The 13,777-nt window shown below is 45.4% G+C and overlaps 1 protein-coding gene across 2 annotated transcripts in view; it reads left to right on the top strand.

Moving 5' to 3' along the window:
• The window catches only part of CDH11 (cadherin 11), a 158,201-nt gene extending 145,066 nt beyond the window's left edge, over positions 1 to 13,135 (top strand). For both annotated transcript variants that reach the window (XM_066348787.1, XM_066348786.1), the window contains 2 exons: positions 8,750 to 9,001; positions 11,776 to 13,135. In XM_066348787.1, the coding sequence (XP_066204884.1) occupies positions 8,750 to 9,001; positions 11,776 to 12,272 (749 nt within the window). In that variant the 3' untranslated portion in view covers positions 12,273 to 13,135. The remainder of the gene's footprint in view (positions 1 to 8,749; positions 9,002 to 11,775) is intronic.
• The last annotated feature ends 642 nt before the right edge of the window (positions 13,136 to 13,777 follow it).

The following is a 13,777-nucleotide window of genomic DNA, read 5'->3' as shown; positions in this document are numbered from 1 at the left end:
CATTTTCTCTGTGTAAATAATTATGTTCCCTTTCTGCCTGCAATTCACTGCTGCAGTTTGTCCAACATGGAATCTAGTTTATCTGGGAGCCCGCCCTGGCCCGAACCAGATGGAAAAATAAACGGATCTTCCTGATGGATAGGGTAGGTTGTTCTCTCAAGGTTTCCTGCTGTCACTGGCTTAACGACCTCCTGGGATTTGTCAACTCACTAAAAGATCCTAAATGTTTATATGTCACTGAATGCTTTAGAGGTTTTAAACCAAGAAATAGGCGGTATGTTTTTTTCTCCTTCCCTATCACCAAAGAAAAAATGACCCCACACAGAAGTGGGGGAGAGTGGATTCTTAGGGATATGATAAATTATAACAATGAAAAATCTATTAACACCAACAAACAGGGCATAACACTGAGAGAGCTTATACACACACATACCCACACACGTATATACATGCATAAGCAATTATTCCTATGATGCTATTTATTGTATTTCACATGTTGCCCATCCCTCAGTATCAAAGGTGTTAATTAAAAGGTCACAATCACCCCTACTTGATCGTGTAGAGATCCTTGATTTAGGGGGAGACATGACAGCCGTCAGAGTCTTTGGTCAAACTCTTTTCTTCATGAGCATGTTAAGACCAGCGTCTTCTAAAGTTAACTTATCGCAGCTTTTCCTTCATTGCTAAATATTGGGGAAATAGTAGATTTATTTTTGCCTCTGGCATTTTGGTTTGCCTCTGAGAGTGTGCATGTATGTTTCAGGAACTGTCATGAGAGGAGGTGTTATATGTGGGTCTCTCTACCATGAAATTCTTAGGTTTCTAAGAGCAGCTCTTTTTGAGGGGGACCTGAGACCCCCGGATCTTTCTGTAGGCTATGATGGAGTCCAAACAATTAGGTAACTATATAGGAGAAATTTGGTAAAAAAAAAAAAAAATTGTGTGTGTGTGTGTGTGTGTGAACCAATTAAATGGTATGCTACCATTACAGGATTCTAGGGTTGGCTGTGTGTTAACAAAAATACAGTGAAACCTAGAGGAGTCTGACTCCAGTTTTGTGTTTTTCGTGTTATTGTGAATAATCGCTTCCCCCTTTCTCAGTTCCCTTTCCTTTTTATAAAGTAAGTGTAATTATAATTTCTGCACATAGTTTCAAGAATTCTTTGGGATGGATAAGGTCTGTGGAAGTCACAAGAATCAAATTTGCACATATTAGCATCTCCATAAATGTTGCTAAGTTGAATCAGACCCTGCTCGAATAATGGAAAATAACAATGATATAAACAGAGGGAGATATTGAGCAGGAACACAATCCGCAGTGTAGACACAGGCGGGTTGACCAGGTTGGGTTCAGGAGTGAGGAGAAGATAGAGACTGGCACTGACTGCAAGCTAAGGAATCGGGAAGATCTGACTGCGGACAAGCCAGGTTGATGCTGAGATGTGGTGGAAGGAATACCATTAAGCTCTTTATTCTCTTAACACAAAAAACACTGCTAAATGCACAAGATGACCAAGGTAAGGTCCCTGCCATCAAGTTGAAGAGGAAAGACATTCAAGCAATTGCCTTAGACCAAAACATGCAATTATGTGTGGTGACAACAGGTGGACAGAGATTCTTATGGTGTTCAAAAGGGAGAGAAAATAAATCTATCTACCCAAGCTAGTATGCTCATCTTGAAGCATCAGTAATAACAAATATGAATAATACAAACTTTAAAAGTATTATTTGAAATGTCTACTATTTCAGTCCTTCAGATTGGAGATGGCAAATACTGGCATCAAACATTAGAATTGATTTTTCAAACATCACAACTCCAAGTATAAGAAAAAAATCTAAATGAACTTCCCATCAATGTCTTCTGTGACTGTTTAGCATGTATACTTCTGACATTACTAAAGCTGAAAACTCCACCTAGACTTTGGGACACACACACACTATCTATACATTTCTCCTATTTGTATATATACTATATATTCCATTACCCCAACAGTGCTATTGACAGATTTCTAGGAAAAGTAGAGAGGTCCCAGAGGAAAGAAATCAAATAATGAGCATTCTGCTGGTGACTGCGTAGCTAACCGTCTTCAAGCGTACAGAAGCGTTTTATGCGGTAGATAGATCTGCTTTGTCTCTGGAGGTCTGAACAGAAAGGGCAGGTAGGTAGATTTGGGTCAGACGTGAACAAGATAAGAGCAAGGATTGGCCTAGATTCTTCAGATCTTTAATAACCTTAAAAACAAGGCCCCAGATAGATGCACCCAGGATGTTTCTGGATAGGCTTAAGTGTCTCAGATCAGTTCAAGCAATGGGGAAGCTTTAGCCTTGGCAGAAAAGGACCGAGGGGAAGGGGCGGTGAGGAAGAGCATCTTCAGAGCTCTAGGGAAGCTCACCCGCCTGGTCAAGCCTCTCTACTGACATCAGGGTAAGAGCAGGATGCCCTCATCCTTTGTCACAGTGCTTCCTCGTTTCATGGTAATTCGCAGGGGCTGTGCCCATATCCCGCCCACCTTGTTCTGCCCCACCCCCTTTATTTGCTAATAGGAGGTTGGCACCCGGTCAAGGACTCTTTCTCCATTGACAGTTTTCCTTTTTATATGTATTTATTTTAAAAAATATGTAGAATAAATGGCGACTTTTAATAACCAAAGACATTAACAAAAATTGAAGATGCTGCTTTAAAAACCTTTGTGGATTGTGGAAACCAATTTGTCAATTAATATCAAGAGTCATATTCTATGAACCAGTAATTATAATCAAAGGTTATATCCAGTGAACCAGTAATCATCAGACATTTATCTTAGAAAAGAGTAAGAAATTTTAAACCACTATGTAAAAAATATATATATATATATATAATGTCAACATTATATGAGTTGAAAAAATTGCAAACAATCTAAGAACCCAAGAGTAGAATATCATATTATAGAGAAATTAATGATACTTCTTTGGAAAATTTAATACCACTGGGGAATTCTTAACACCTAAAGGTAGAGGAGGAAAAACCATGACATTACAGTCTTGCTGTCCTTTTTTTCTTACTTTTTTTTAAACTGAGGATTACATCACCAAAATTTCCCAGGTTATTCAAATATAATTCCCCTTTTCAGTGTCAATTGTACGTATCCCCCACTGGGCCACATCAGCATCATTTTCCTTATACCTGCATCCCCAAATGGTGCCACGGAGACCATCATTATTGGGAGCCCTTACATCTTGTTAGCGTAATGACAAAGTGCACAGGTACGAATAGCATATATTTGGAAACCAGGTTGTAGACTTAAAATATCTGAATCCTGAATTTGTTTGTCCATTAATAGAACACTATAATTTATTTGCGCATGACATATCCTAGTCATTAACGGCCCCCTTTGCAGGTTTTTGCCTGAGTTGGGGGTGGGGGTGGGTGGGGACTGGAACAGGTTACCTGTCTGTGACAAAGGATGAGAACACTGGGTTGTCAGGATGAAAAACCGAGGTGCTTGAAAAGCATTTTCTTACCTTGGGAAGTGTGCTGCCCGGGACTGATGGCACGAACTGCTTTCTTACCTCGGGATGACCAGCCCTCCGGGGTGGGCGGGCGCTTTCCAAGCTTTGCTGACATTTCCAGGAATTCACTTTCCTCTCTCTGCCAATAAGCTCCTCTTCCGCATTAGTCTGCAGCTGGAAAAGGAGCGATTCCAGAAAAAAATTAATATTTACCGCACCTCTCCGAAAATCTGGCACTGGGCTAAGTAACTTTGTGAATGTAATCAAATTTCATCCGAAAATTATTCCTTTCTTCGATGAGACTATAGGAACTTGAGTCGTGAACTTAATCTGTCTAAAGTAAGGCAATCAATTTGTAGATGATTCAGGACTCAAACCCAGGTCTTTTTGACCCTAAATACTAAGAGACTTGCTCTTTGGAAGCTTTATAAAAGGATAGATGTGAGAAAGCTCTTGATGGAAACTTAAAGCTCAATACATTTGCCTTTTTCTGTCTCATCTTATTAACCATGGAGCCAATTTGACATGTCGCTTTAAAATGTGTTAGAGTAGAAACTCTGTTTTCCCTTGGGTCACCCATAAACCTTAGGAATGTGTATGTCTCAAGGGAGGGGACCCTCTTAAATACAGATAGAGAATGGCTGGTTAATTAAAATACTTTATTTGAAAGGGAATCTGTAGTCAAACTTAAAATGCAAAATTGATTTCCAGAATAGGGGCTTTGTTAGTATTGCTAGGTTGTTTCCTTTTCCACTTGTTATCCTAGATTTGCTTTTCATAAAGTGCCTGCCCATAGTGACTCTTTAGTGACAAAGGTCAGTAGTCAGAGTGGACCACAAGAGGGACTCTCAGAGGCCACAGCACTGAATCCCCTGAAGTGTCTTCTCCCGAAAGGAAACTCATCCTCCCATTGACTGTGGGGCCACTTGGATCTAGAGAGGAAATATTTTATCCACTCAAGCAGCATGGAGCTGTTGGGTACCATGCCAGGCTGGTTAAACACGTTTGCCATTCCACATTCACCTTTCACCAATCCTCTATTAGCCCTGGAGGATCCCAATACTGGGAGCCACCTTTTCTGGTAGGATTCTTGAGCCCTCTGGAAGCACACAGCTCAGAGGACAAGCACCGGCTTTCATCACAATATTTGGTTTCAATGACAATCCCTTGCGGCATGCTTGATATCAACTAGTGTCCTCATTTTAATGATGATCAAGGGAGACTCTAGATGGGACAAATGACTCATTCTAAAGCATATAATTAGTATATGCCCAAGAAGACACCCTCAGTTCATTGATTCTCCACCTCTTGAGCTCATCTTAAAACCCATACATAAAACACACTTGACTAGAAGAGATTTAAAAAAAAAAAAAAAAAGAGTTCTTGAGAGTCTACTGATCTACCACTCAGAGACAATAAATGCTGCAGTCAGCTGGGCACTTTCATGAACTTTTATGTAATCATTTTGGTACATCTGAGAGGGCTCAGCTGTTCAGAATATGAAACATCTTGAATTCACACGCTGGTGTCCTGCTCAGATCCGTGTTTCCCATTAGTGTTTGATTTTCATTTACTTTCATGTGGAAGCCAGCCTGCTGCGATCTGGAGGGACAATCTCGATGGCAGATTGAAGAATAGCTTTTAAATGATGGCTTCTATGGGTTTAAAAACAAAAACAAAAACATGCAGTTCGCATTTCCTCCACACCAACCCCCTGGGCAATAGGGTGGGACCAAACAGATAAACTAGGTACATTGGGCCTGTCATCCCTGTCGGGGAGTTCTATTTAGTCAAGCAGTTTTACTAATTTGCTTTTCCTCTTAAATCAACTCATGATGTTGTTAGGAACATTTCAAATCATTAAAGAGTTGGTAGATAGTGTAACTGTTAACTTGTGAACATCTTACTGAACTCCAAAGAATTTATAAGAAGGAAAAAAGCATATTTTGAAGTAATTAATTAAAGATATGTTAATTCTATTTTCTAATTGTTAAGCATAGAATAGTGTTATGTAGCCTAGAATACGTAAAAAAAATACTCAGGAAACTGAATTTACAGTTAATATTTTTTTCACCCATTTATTTTTATTTTTTCATGATTTTCCATAGTATAAGTAATTTGTTCCCCAGTGATAAGAGTAATACAGTGTGTCCGTAAAGTCATGGTGCACTTTTGACAGGTCACAGGAAAGCAACAAAAGATGATAGAAATGTGAAATCTGCACCAAATAAATGGAAAACTCTCCCAGTTTCATACCTACTCAGTGCAGTTCGATGTGGGCTCATGCACAGATTTTTTAGGGCTCCTTAGTTAGCTATCCCGTATAGCCTCTATAGACTTGTCAATGACTGATGGCCTACCAGAACGGGGTTTTTCCACCAAACTCTTGTTTTCCTTCAACTGCTTATCCCACCGGGTAATGTTATTCCTATGTGGCAGCGCTTTGTTATAAACGTGCTGATATTCACATTGCACTTTGGTCACGGATTCGAATTTAGCGAGCCACAAAACACACTGAACTTTCCTCTGTACCATCCACATCTCGACTGGCATGGCCGTGGGCTGCTCTGCTGTATACACGGTGTTAGGTCATCATCTGCACATGCGCACATGCTGCCACATCATCCTACAGAAACTGGGAGGGTTTTCCTTTTATTTGGTGCAGATTTCACATTTCTATGGTCTTTTGTTGCTTTCCTGTGACCGGTCAAAAGTGCACCATGACTTTACGGACACACTGTAGATGCCAGTCACACACAATTCAGAAAATGAAGAAAAGAGGGCTGGCTAGCTCATCAGCCTTGTGTTGACTGAGATGTTGGCTGCAAAGGGCAGAGACTCTGTCCCCACAAGGCAGGCCGAAGGCCGGTGCGTACCCCCTTTCTTTCCGCGCTGCTCAGATTATCTGCTCACCCTTAAAGGGAGACCAGGTCTGCCTTTTTTGTATGTATTTTCTCTCAAAGAGAATAAATTACATTTCCTTTAACCTAAACTATATCAGCATGATTTTGAGATTCTAAGGTATTCTTTTCTTGGGACGAGAGCTAATTCATGGTACTGTCAGTGCATTTAAAGCCTGCAAGCCATTGAACCACTGCATTGGCGATAACAGTCAAATTGCTATAAACTGCTGATTCTTAACTCACAAAGGGAGACAGGCCACTCACCCAGTGTGTGTGTGTGTGTGTGTGTGTGTGTGTGTGTGTGTGTGTGTGTAATTTGATGGAGTTTATTCAAAACGTCAACTGCTGTATAATCCCAGTGTTCCACACCCCTCTTCCCCCACAGAGCATACAGCCTGGGGAAAAAATATTTTTGGGGGTGGAGAGATATGCAGAAAACATGATGAGGACGCATTCGGGGTCATAGGTTACACAAGGCTGACAAACGCATGAAAGCCAGCATCTGGAATTTGGGTTAAACCTTTCCCAGAACAGAGTTACATCATTTGTTCAACACGATTTATTGAACGTCTGCTGCGTGTCCAGCCCTGGAGAGGCCGAGATGACTCAGATAAAATCCCCTCCTCTCCCAGAAGGTCATCTTCTAGGAGACGTCAGACAGCGACAGCAGAGTGAGCGGGGTGCCAGTTTCTGTAGGGAGGCGCGGTGCTGGGGGTCACCCAGGAGGCGCTGGGAGAGGTCCAGAAAGGCCGCCCTGAAGGGGCGACTTCCGGATGCAGTGCTGAGGCACCAGGCGCTCACGGGCTGTGGTGGAAGCAACCGCTTTGGGGGCATTAGGTCAGCGAGTGAGAGGACACGGCCCAAGACAAGCACTGTGCTTGGGACCGGAGTGACTTCGGCATGGCGGGATGCGTGGGAAGGGAGGGGCTGGGCGTCAGCCCGGAAGGCAGGACCACATCTCTCTAAGACCCAGGGCGCTGTGCTGTGTGGTCAGCAGAGCAACTTGGAAGGATTTTATAAAGCAGGAGGGGGTGACGTGTTCGACTGTGTGCCTGATGGTGCTTGGATTTCAAACAAGCTATAAATCGGCTGTTGGGTTTTATAAGATGTTTCCTCTTAAAGGAGAGATTTTTCCTTTAGGACTCCCTTGAGTTTCTAGTTGCAGCAAGGGTAAGGGCGGAACAGGAAATCTCTGGAAACAAACACACAAGAACAAAAAACCTGGCCACAGGCTTGTCACAAAGTCGGGGAGTACAAAGAAGGAAAAGAAAGGGTTTTTTTTGTTGTTGTTCATTTTCACACTCACTTGTGTATTTATTTATATCCTTTCCAAATACAGAACGTGTGGTGGAGGGCCGCACTGGCTTGTATTTGATGAAAAGGACAATGCCCCCCCACCCAAAAAATGGCGCGGTTGTCTTGCCAGTGATGGTGTTTCTGTATCCACCAAGTAAAAAAGAGTCAACTTCTGAGATTGGTCCCAAAATGGAGAGAGGTTAGCCTGTGATCCTGTCGCAACGCAGTCACACAGGAGGGGCAAGTGGGGGAGATGCAGTCTGTGACCCTGGACGTTAGCAGAGGGCCCTCCGAGCGGCCGGGCTGTGACCTGAGTGTCCCCATTCTGAGAGCGCACCGCGTCTCCCCTGATCTGAATGTCCCGGTTCTGAGAGCGCACCGCGTCTCCCCTGATCTGAGTGTCCCGGTTCTGAGAGCGCACCGCGTCTCCCCTGATCTGAGTGTCCCCTGATCTGAGTGTCCCGGTTCTGAGAGCGCACCGCGTCTCCCCTGATCTGAGTCTCCCCTGATCTGAGTGTCCCGGTTCTGAGAGCGCACCGCGTCTCCCCTGATCTGAGTGTCCCGGTTCTGAGAGCGCACCGCGTCTCCCCTGATCTGAGTGTCTCGGTTCTGAGAGCGCACCGCGTCTCCCCTGATCTGAGTGTCCCGGTTCTGAGAGCGCACCGCGTCTCCCCTGATCTGAGTGTCTCGGTTCTGGGAGCGCACCGTGTCTCCCTGATCTGAGTGTCCTGGTTCTGAAAGCGCACCCTGTCTCCCCTGATCTGAATGTCTCGGTTCTGAGAGCGCACCGCGTCTCCCCGGATCTGAGTGTCCCGGTTCTGAGAGCGCACCGCGTCTCCCCTGATCTGAGTGTCCCGGTTCTGAGAACGCACCGCGTTTCCCTGATCTGAGTGTCCCGGTTCTGGGAGCGCATTGCGTCTCCCCTGATCTGAGTGTCCCGGTTCTGAGAGCGCACCGCGTCTCCCCTGTTCTGAGTGTCCCGGTTCTGAGAGCGCACCGCGTCTCCCCGGATCTGAGTGTCCCGGTTCTGAGAGCGCACCGCGTCTCCCCTGTTCCCACAGACAACACCGCAGGCGTGTACGCCCGGCGCGGAGGCTTCAGTCGGCAGAAGCAGGACCTGTACCTCCTGCCCATCGTGATCAGCGACGGCGGGATCCCGCCCATGAGCAGCACCAACACCCTCACCATCAAGGTCTGCGGGTGCGACGTGAACGGGGCGCTGCTGTCCTGCAACGCCGAGGCCTACATCCTGAATGCCGGCCTGAGCACCGGCGCGCTGATCGCCATCCTGGCCTGCATCGTCATCCTCCTGGGTAAGGGGACCCCTATCCGGCCACCTGCAGGAAGGGCCTCGCTCCGGCCCACCCAAGACCCACAGCCATATCTCAACTTCGGGCTCGCTACGGGAACTGTGCTACATACTGGGGATACAAGTTGAGACAATGAAGCAGTTCCTGCTCTCATACACTTTATGAGACGGGGGTCAGGGGTAGCGGTGGGGGGAGCAAGCATCTTAACAAGCAGGTGGAGCAGAGTGGGGTGGAGGCTGATGAGAAGGTTGACAGGTATCAGGGGACTGCATAGCAGGAGCCACCTGGGGGTGCTGTGGGGAGGACGCCAGAGAAGGTTTGCAGAAGAGGAAGCTAGTCAGAGACCTAGGATATAAGCAATGGTTTGCCTTACAAGAGGAAGGAGAGGGGTTAGAGGCAGAAAGAATAATCACAAGGCCAAAAGCATGTAAAGGGGCTCGAGGAACTGGATGAAGGTCACCCGGCTAGAGCTGGATCTGGACTCGTCCTCTACTTATCATATATGGTATCTGGGGGCACGCCGCAGCTTACAGGGGCGCCTGAGCAGCTCGTCCTGCGCCTGCCAACTGAGGGAGCTGCCCCCCTTCTGCATTCGTCTGCTGTGTAGTAACCGGGAGTGTCCCGAGGCTGATAACATCTACCCTTGTTGGGCCTCAGGGAGCTTAGATCAGTTCTCCCCAAGTCTCAGAACTTGTGAGTGACACAAATCAAGGTTCAAATCCAAGCATGTTTGACACCTAATTTATGCCATTCCCATGATGCTTAGTTCTCCGCTGAATGGATCAATGGGGTTCGGCTGCATAGGGAAGAGCCATTGAGTTCAGTCCCACAGGTAGGTCCTGACTGTGGCCTGGGTACCAGGCCTTCCCTCTGGGCCCTGGGGAACGAAGAGATGACTTACACAAACTCTCAGGGCTTAATCAGGTCGTCGCCTATGGAGGAAAGTACGCCTGGGCAGCTAAACTAGAGAGGCACATAGTGAGTGCCAGGATCGGGACAGGGACCATCCCTATGGGGGCGCAATGCATAGAAAGTACCTGGCATTGACTGGGAAGGTCAGAGACGTCTTCCTAGAGGATGGGACATACAGCTCAGGTTCTGAAAGAGTTTCCCAGCTGGCGAAAGAGGCTAGGCTAGATGGATATTACAAGTGGAATACAAAAGAGCGCTAAAAAATTCATAGTTGGCCCTGGCCAGTTGGCTCAGCGGTAGAGCATCGGCCTGGCGTGCAGAAGTCCCGGGTTCGATTCCTGGCCAGGGCACACAGGAGAGGCGCCCGTTTGCTTCTCCACCCCTCCCCCTCTCCTTCCTCTCTGTCTCTCTCTTCCCCTCCTGCAGCGAGGCTCCATTGGAGCAAAGATGGCCCGGGCGCTGGGGATGGCTCTGGGGCCTCTGCCTCAGGTGCTAGACTGGCTCTGGATGCAACAAAGCGACGCCCCAGAGGGGCAGAGCATCGCCTCCTGGTGGGCATGCCGGGTGGATCCCGGTTGGGTGCATGCAGGAGTCTGTCTGACTGCCTCCCCGTTTCCAGCTTCGGAAAAATGAAAAAAAAAAAAAAAAAAAAAGAAAAGAAAAGAAATTTATAGTCTAGCTGGGGAGCCCGGGGTGGTAACCCTGGGCTAAGAATTGTGATGAGGGTAAGAATGGGGGCAGGTGGGTGCATTGGAGCAGGTGCTCATAGCTCTATGTGGTGTCAGGATGGGATGCCAGGAATGACTTCCCTGATGAAGGATAAGACAGAGTCCGCCCAGCAAAGGAAGTGACAGGGAAGGGTTTGAGTGACAGTGTCCTCAAGAGTGAGGCCCAGAGGAAGGACACTGCTTAGTGGCCAGGGACAGCCTGGGCAGGTGCAGGGTCTCTGAGTGGTGCTGGACCCAGGGGGGCTCTCAGACCACTTGCCAAATTCAGCCACAAACATTTTCTCCAGTGTTGCTGAGTTGGAAGAGGGGAAGGGGGTGGGGGGAGTTCTAATGGGACGTTGTGGAAATCCCCTGAGAAAAGGCACTAGATAAAGAATTGAGCCTTGTCTGAACTTCCCTTATAAGCAGCTCTGCTCTCTCATCCCAGGTTGCCTGGCATTAGCGGGGTTCCTTCTGAAAGAGGGGAAGAGACAGATTTGCTTCGTGGGGAGCTCCAGCTGATGCTGTTTTTCTATATTCAAATAAATAAGAGAAGTTTTGTGTTTTGAGATCTTCATAAATGTTCCCTCTTCTACATAGTGGTTTGAAGAGGACTCTATCATGCTTATGGTTAGATTTTTCATTAAGGTCGAGTAGGTCAAGGCTGACCGCCCCCCACCTCACCCCCCAGAGTTCTGCCCAGGAGCTGGACATCACCTCCTATACAGAGACAGGACCCGAAGTCACTGAATGTGCATGGCCCTGACCTGGGAGAGGCAGCCATCTTCCTTTGTATAAAGGAAACTGGTGTCAGCCATGTTTAAGAGGCTGCAGATCACACAGTTAGAATCTTCCTAATTCTTAGGAGGATGACTTCCAAAATAGGGTCAGATTCATTTGTAAAAAGCTCAGCGTAGCCCCAACTTACCAATGTGTCTAGATAGGACAGCTCCTGGCAGCATTCTGCCGAGGGAGGGCCAGGTGGAAGGCAGTTTTCCACGCGTGTGGGGGTTCTAGGTAGAGCTCTTATCTCCCAGGCTGGGCTCAGTTCTGCAGTGTGCACACCCTGTGCTTTACGGTAAGCAGAGTTCTCCCAGGGTGAGGACCCGGGAATAAGGGGCTTGACCTGTCCTCACTGTCCTTTTCCTTTCCTCATAGTCATCGTCGTGTTGTTTGTGACCCTGAGGAGGCAAAAGAAAGAGCCGCTCATCGTCTTTGAAGAAGAAGATGTCCGTGAGAACATCATTACCTATGACGATGAAGGGGGCGGGGAGGAAGACACAGAAGCCTTTGATATCGCCACCCTCCAGAATCCCGACGGGATCAATGGGTTTATCCCTCGCAAAGACATCAAACCCGAGTATCAGTACATGCCTCGCCCGGGGCTCCGGCCAGCGCCCAACAGCGTGGATGTTGATGACTTCATCAACACGAGAATACAAGAGGCAGACAATGACCCAACCGCCCCTCCTTATGACTCAATCCAAATCTATGGTTATGAAGGCAGGGGCTCGGTGGCCGGGTCCCTGAGCTCCTTAGAGTCTGCCACCACGGATTCAGACTTGGACTATGACTACCTACAGAACTGGGGGCCTCGTTTTAAGAAACTAGCAGACTTGTACGGTTCCAAAGACACTTTTGATGACGACTCTTAACAATACGACACAAATTTGGCCTTAAGAACTGTGTCTGGCGTTCTGAAGAATCTAGAAGATATGTAAACAGGTATTTTTTTACATCAAGGAAAGGCTCATTTCAAACAAGCAAAGTTTTACAGAGAGGATACATTTAATAAAAAAAACTGCGAGGACATCAAAGTGGTAAATACTGTGAAGTACCTTTTCTCCCAGAAAGGCAAACATTGAAGTTGTTTATCGGCTTGGCTTCGCTGGAGGAAAACCACTTGGCATACAAAATATTTAAGTGAAGGAGGAGTCTTATGGGGAACTCAACAATGAAGGGAAATCGTTTCTGTGTTATGGACATTCAAGTCCTTCTTTCTTTCTTTACTTTTCTTTCTTTCTTTCTTTTCCTTTTTTTTTTTTTTTTTAATCAAAGAAGCTTCCACAAAATTAGAAAGGACAACAGTTCTGAGCTGTAATTTCGCCTTAAACTATGGACACTCTCTACGTAGTGCATTTTTAAACTTGAAATATATAATATTCAGCCAGCTTAAACCCATACGATGTATGTACAATACAATGTACAATTATGTCTCTTGAGCATACTGCTGACTCTTGTAAATCTTTTTGCTTCTCCTTCCATCTTAAACTAATACGTGCCAGATATAACTGTCTTGTTTCAGTGAGAGGCGCCCTATTTCTATGTCATTTTTAATGTATCTATTTGTACAATTTTAAAGTTCTTATTTTAGTATACATACAAATATCAGTATTCTGACATGTAAGAAATGTTACGGCATCACACTTATATTTTATGAACATTGTACTGTTGCTTTAATATGAGCTTCAATATAAGAAGCAAAAACCTTTGAAATAAAAAAAAAAGATTCTTTTTTAATTCTGGGTTTGATTCTTAACATTGGCAAAATTCGGGATTTCTAGTGACCCATTTATATTTCTAATTCAAGATGTCGTGATCTTTTAATAACCCTATTTATGCTCTGTGGCCGTCGGCTGCTTTAATTGTTTATTTAAAATCAAATGTGTTTTGCACGTGTGTTTTCGGATGAGATTCTATAACATCGTGTGAACATTTTGTGCGTTCTCAGCCTGAGCTTCCTGGCTTCTCTTCACACACGTTTTTCTGGAAAAGCAGGATGCTAAAGATCTAGGTCAGTCAGTGGTTTTGCAATACTTGTTATATAATATTCATTTATCTTGTATATCAGTAATTTGATAGTTATGGGCGATGATTCCATGAGGGAGGGAATGAAATGATCAAAACTCTGAAGTGCAAGATGTAGATTTTTAATGACCCATACCAAGCATTTGGAGCTTGGGGGTATGAAGAGTCAAAAAAAACAGACATTTGCCACGAGTGCTCATCAGACCTCCAATGTTATTCTATCTTTCCTTACTTTGATCTTGCCAAGCTATCATAATGACTCTGACAGTTAAAAACTGCTTCCTTTTCCTCCTGATGTTAACTCCTATTAAAACAAGGCAGTGTTTTTAACTTTGATAAAAGAAAGAGCAAT

This window comes from Saccopteryx leptura, chromosome 9 (genome assembly GCF_036850995.1).
Source record: "Saccopteryx leptura isolate mSacLep1 chromosome 9, mSacLep1_pri_phased_curated, whole genome shotgun sequence".
Classification (NCBI taxonomy): Eukaryota; Metazoa; Chordata; class Mammalia; order Chiroptera; family Emballonuridae; genus Saccopteryx; species Saccopteryx leptura.
This window is presented reverse-complemented; position numbering and strand designations above follow the sequence as displayed.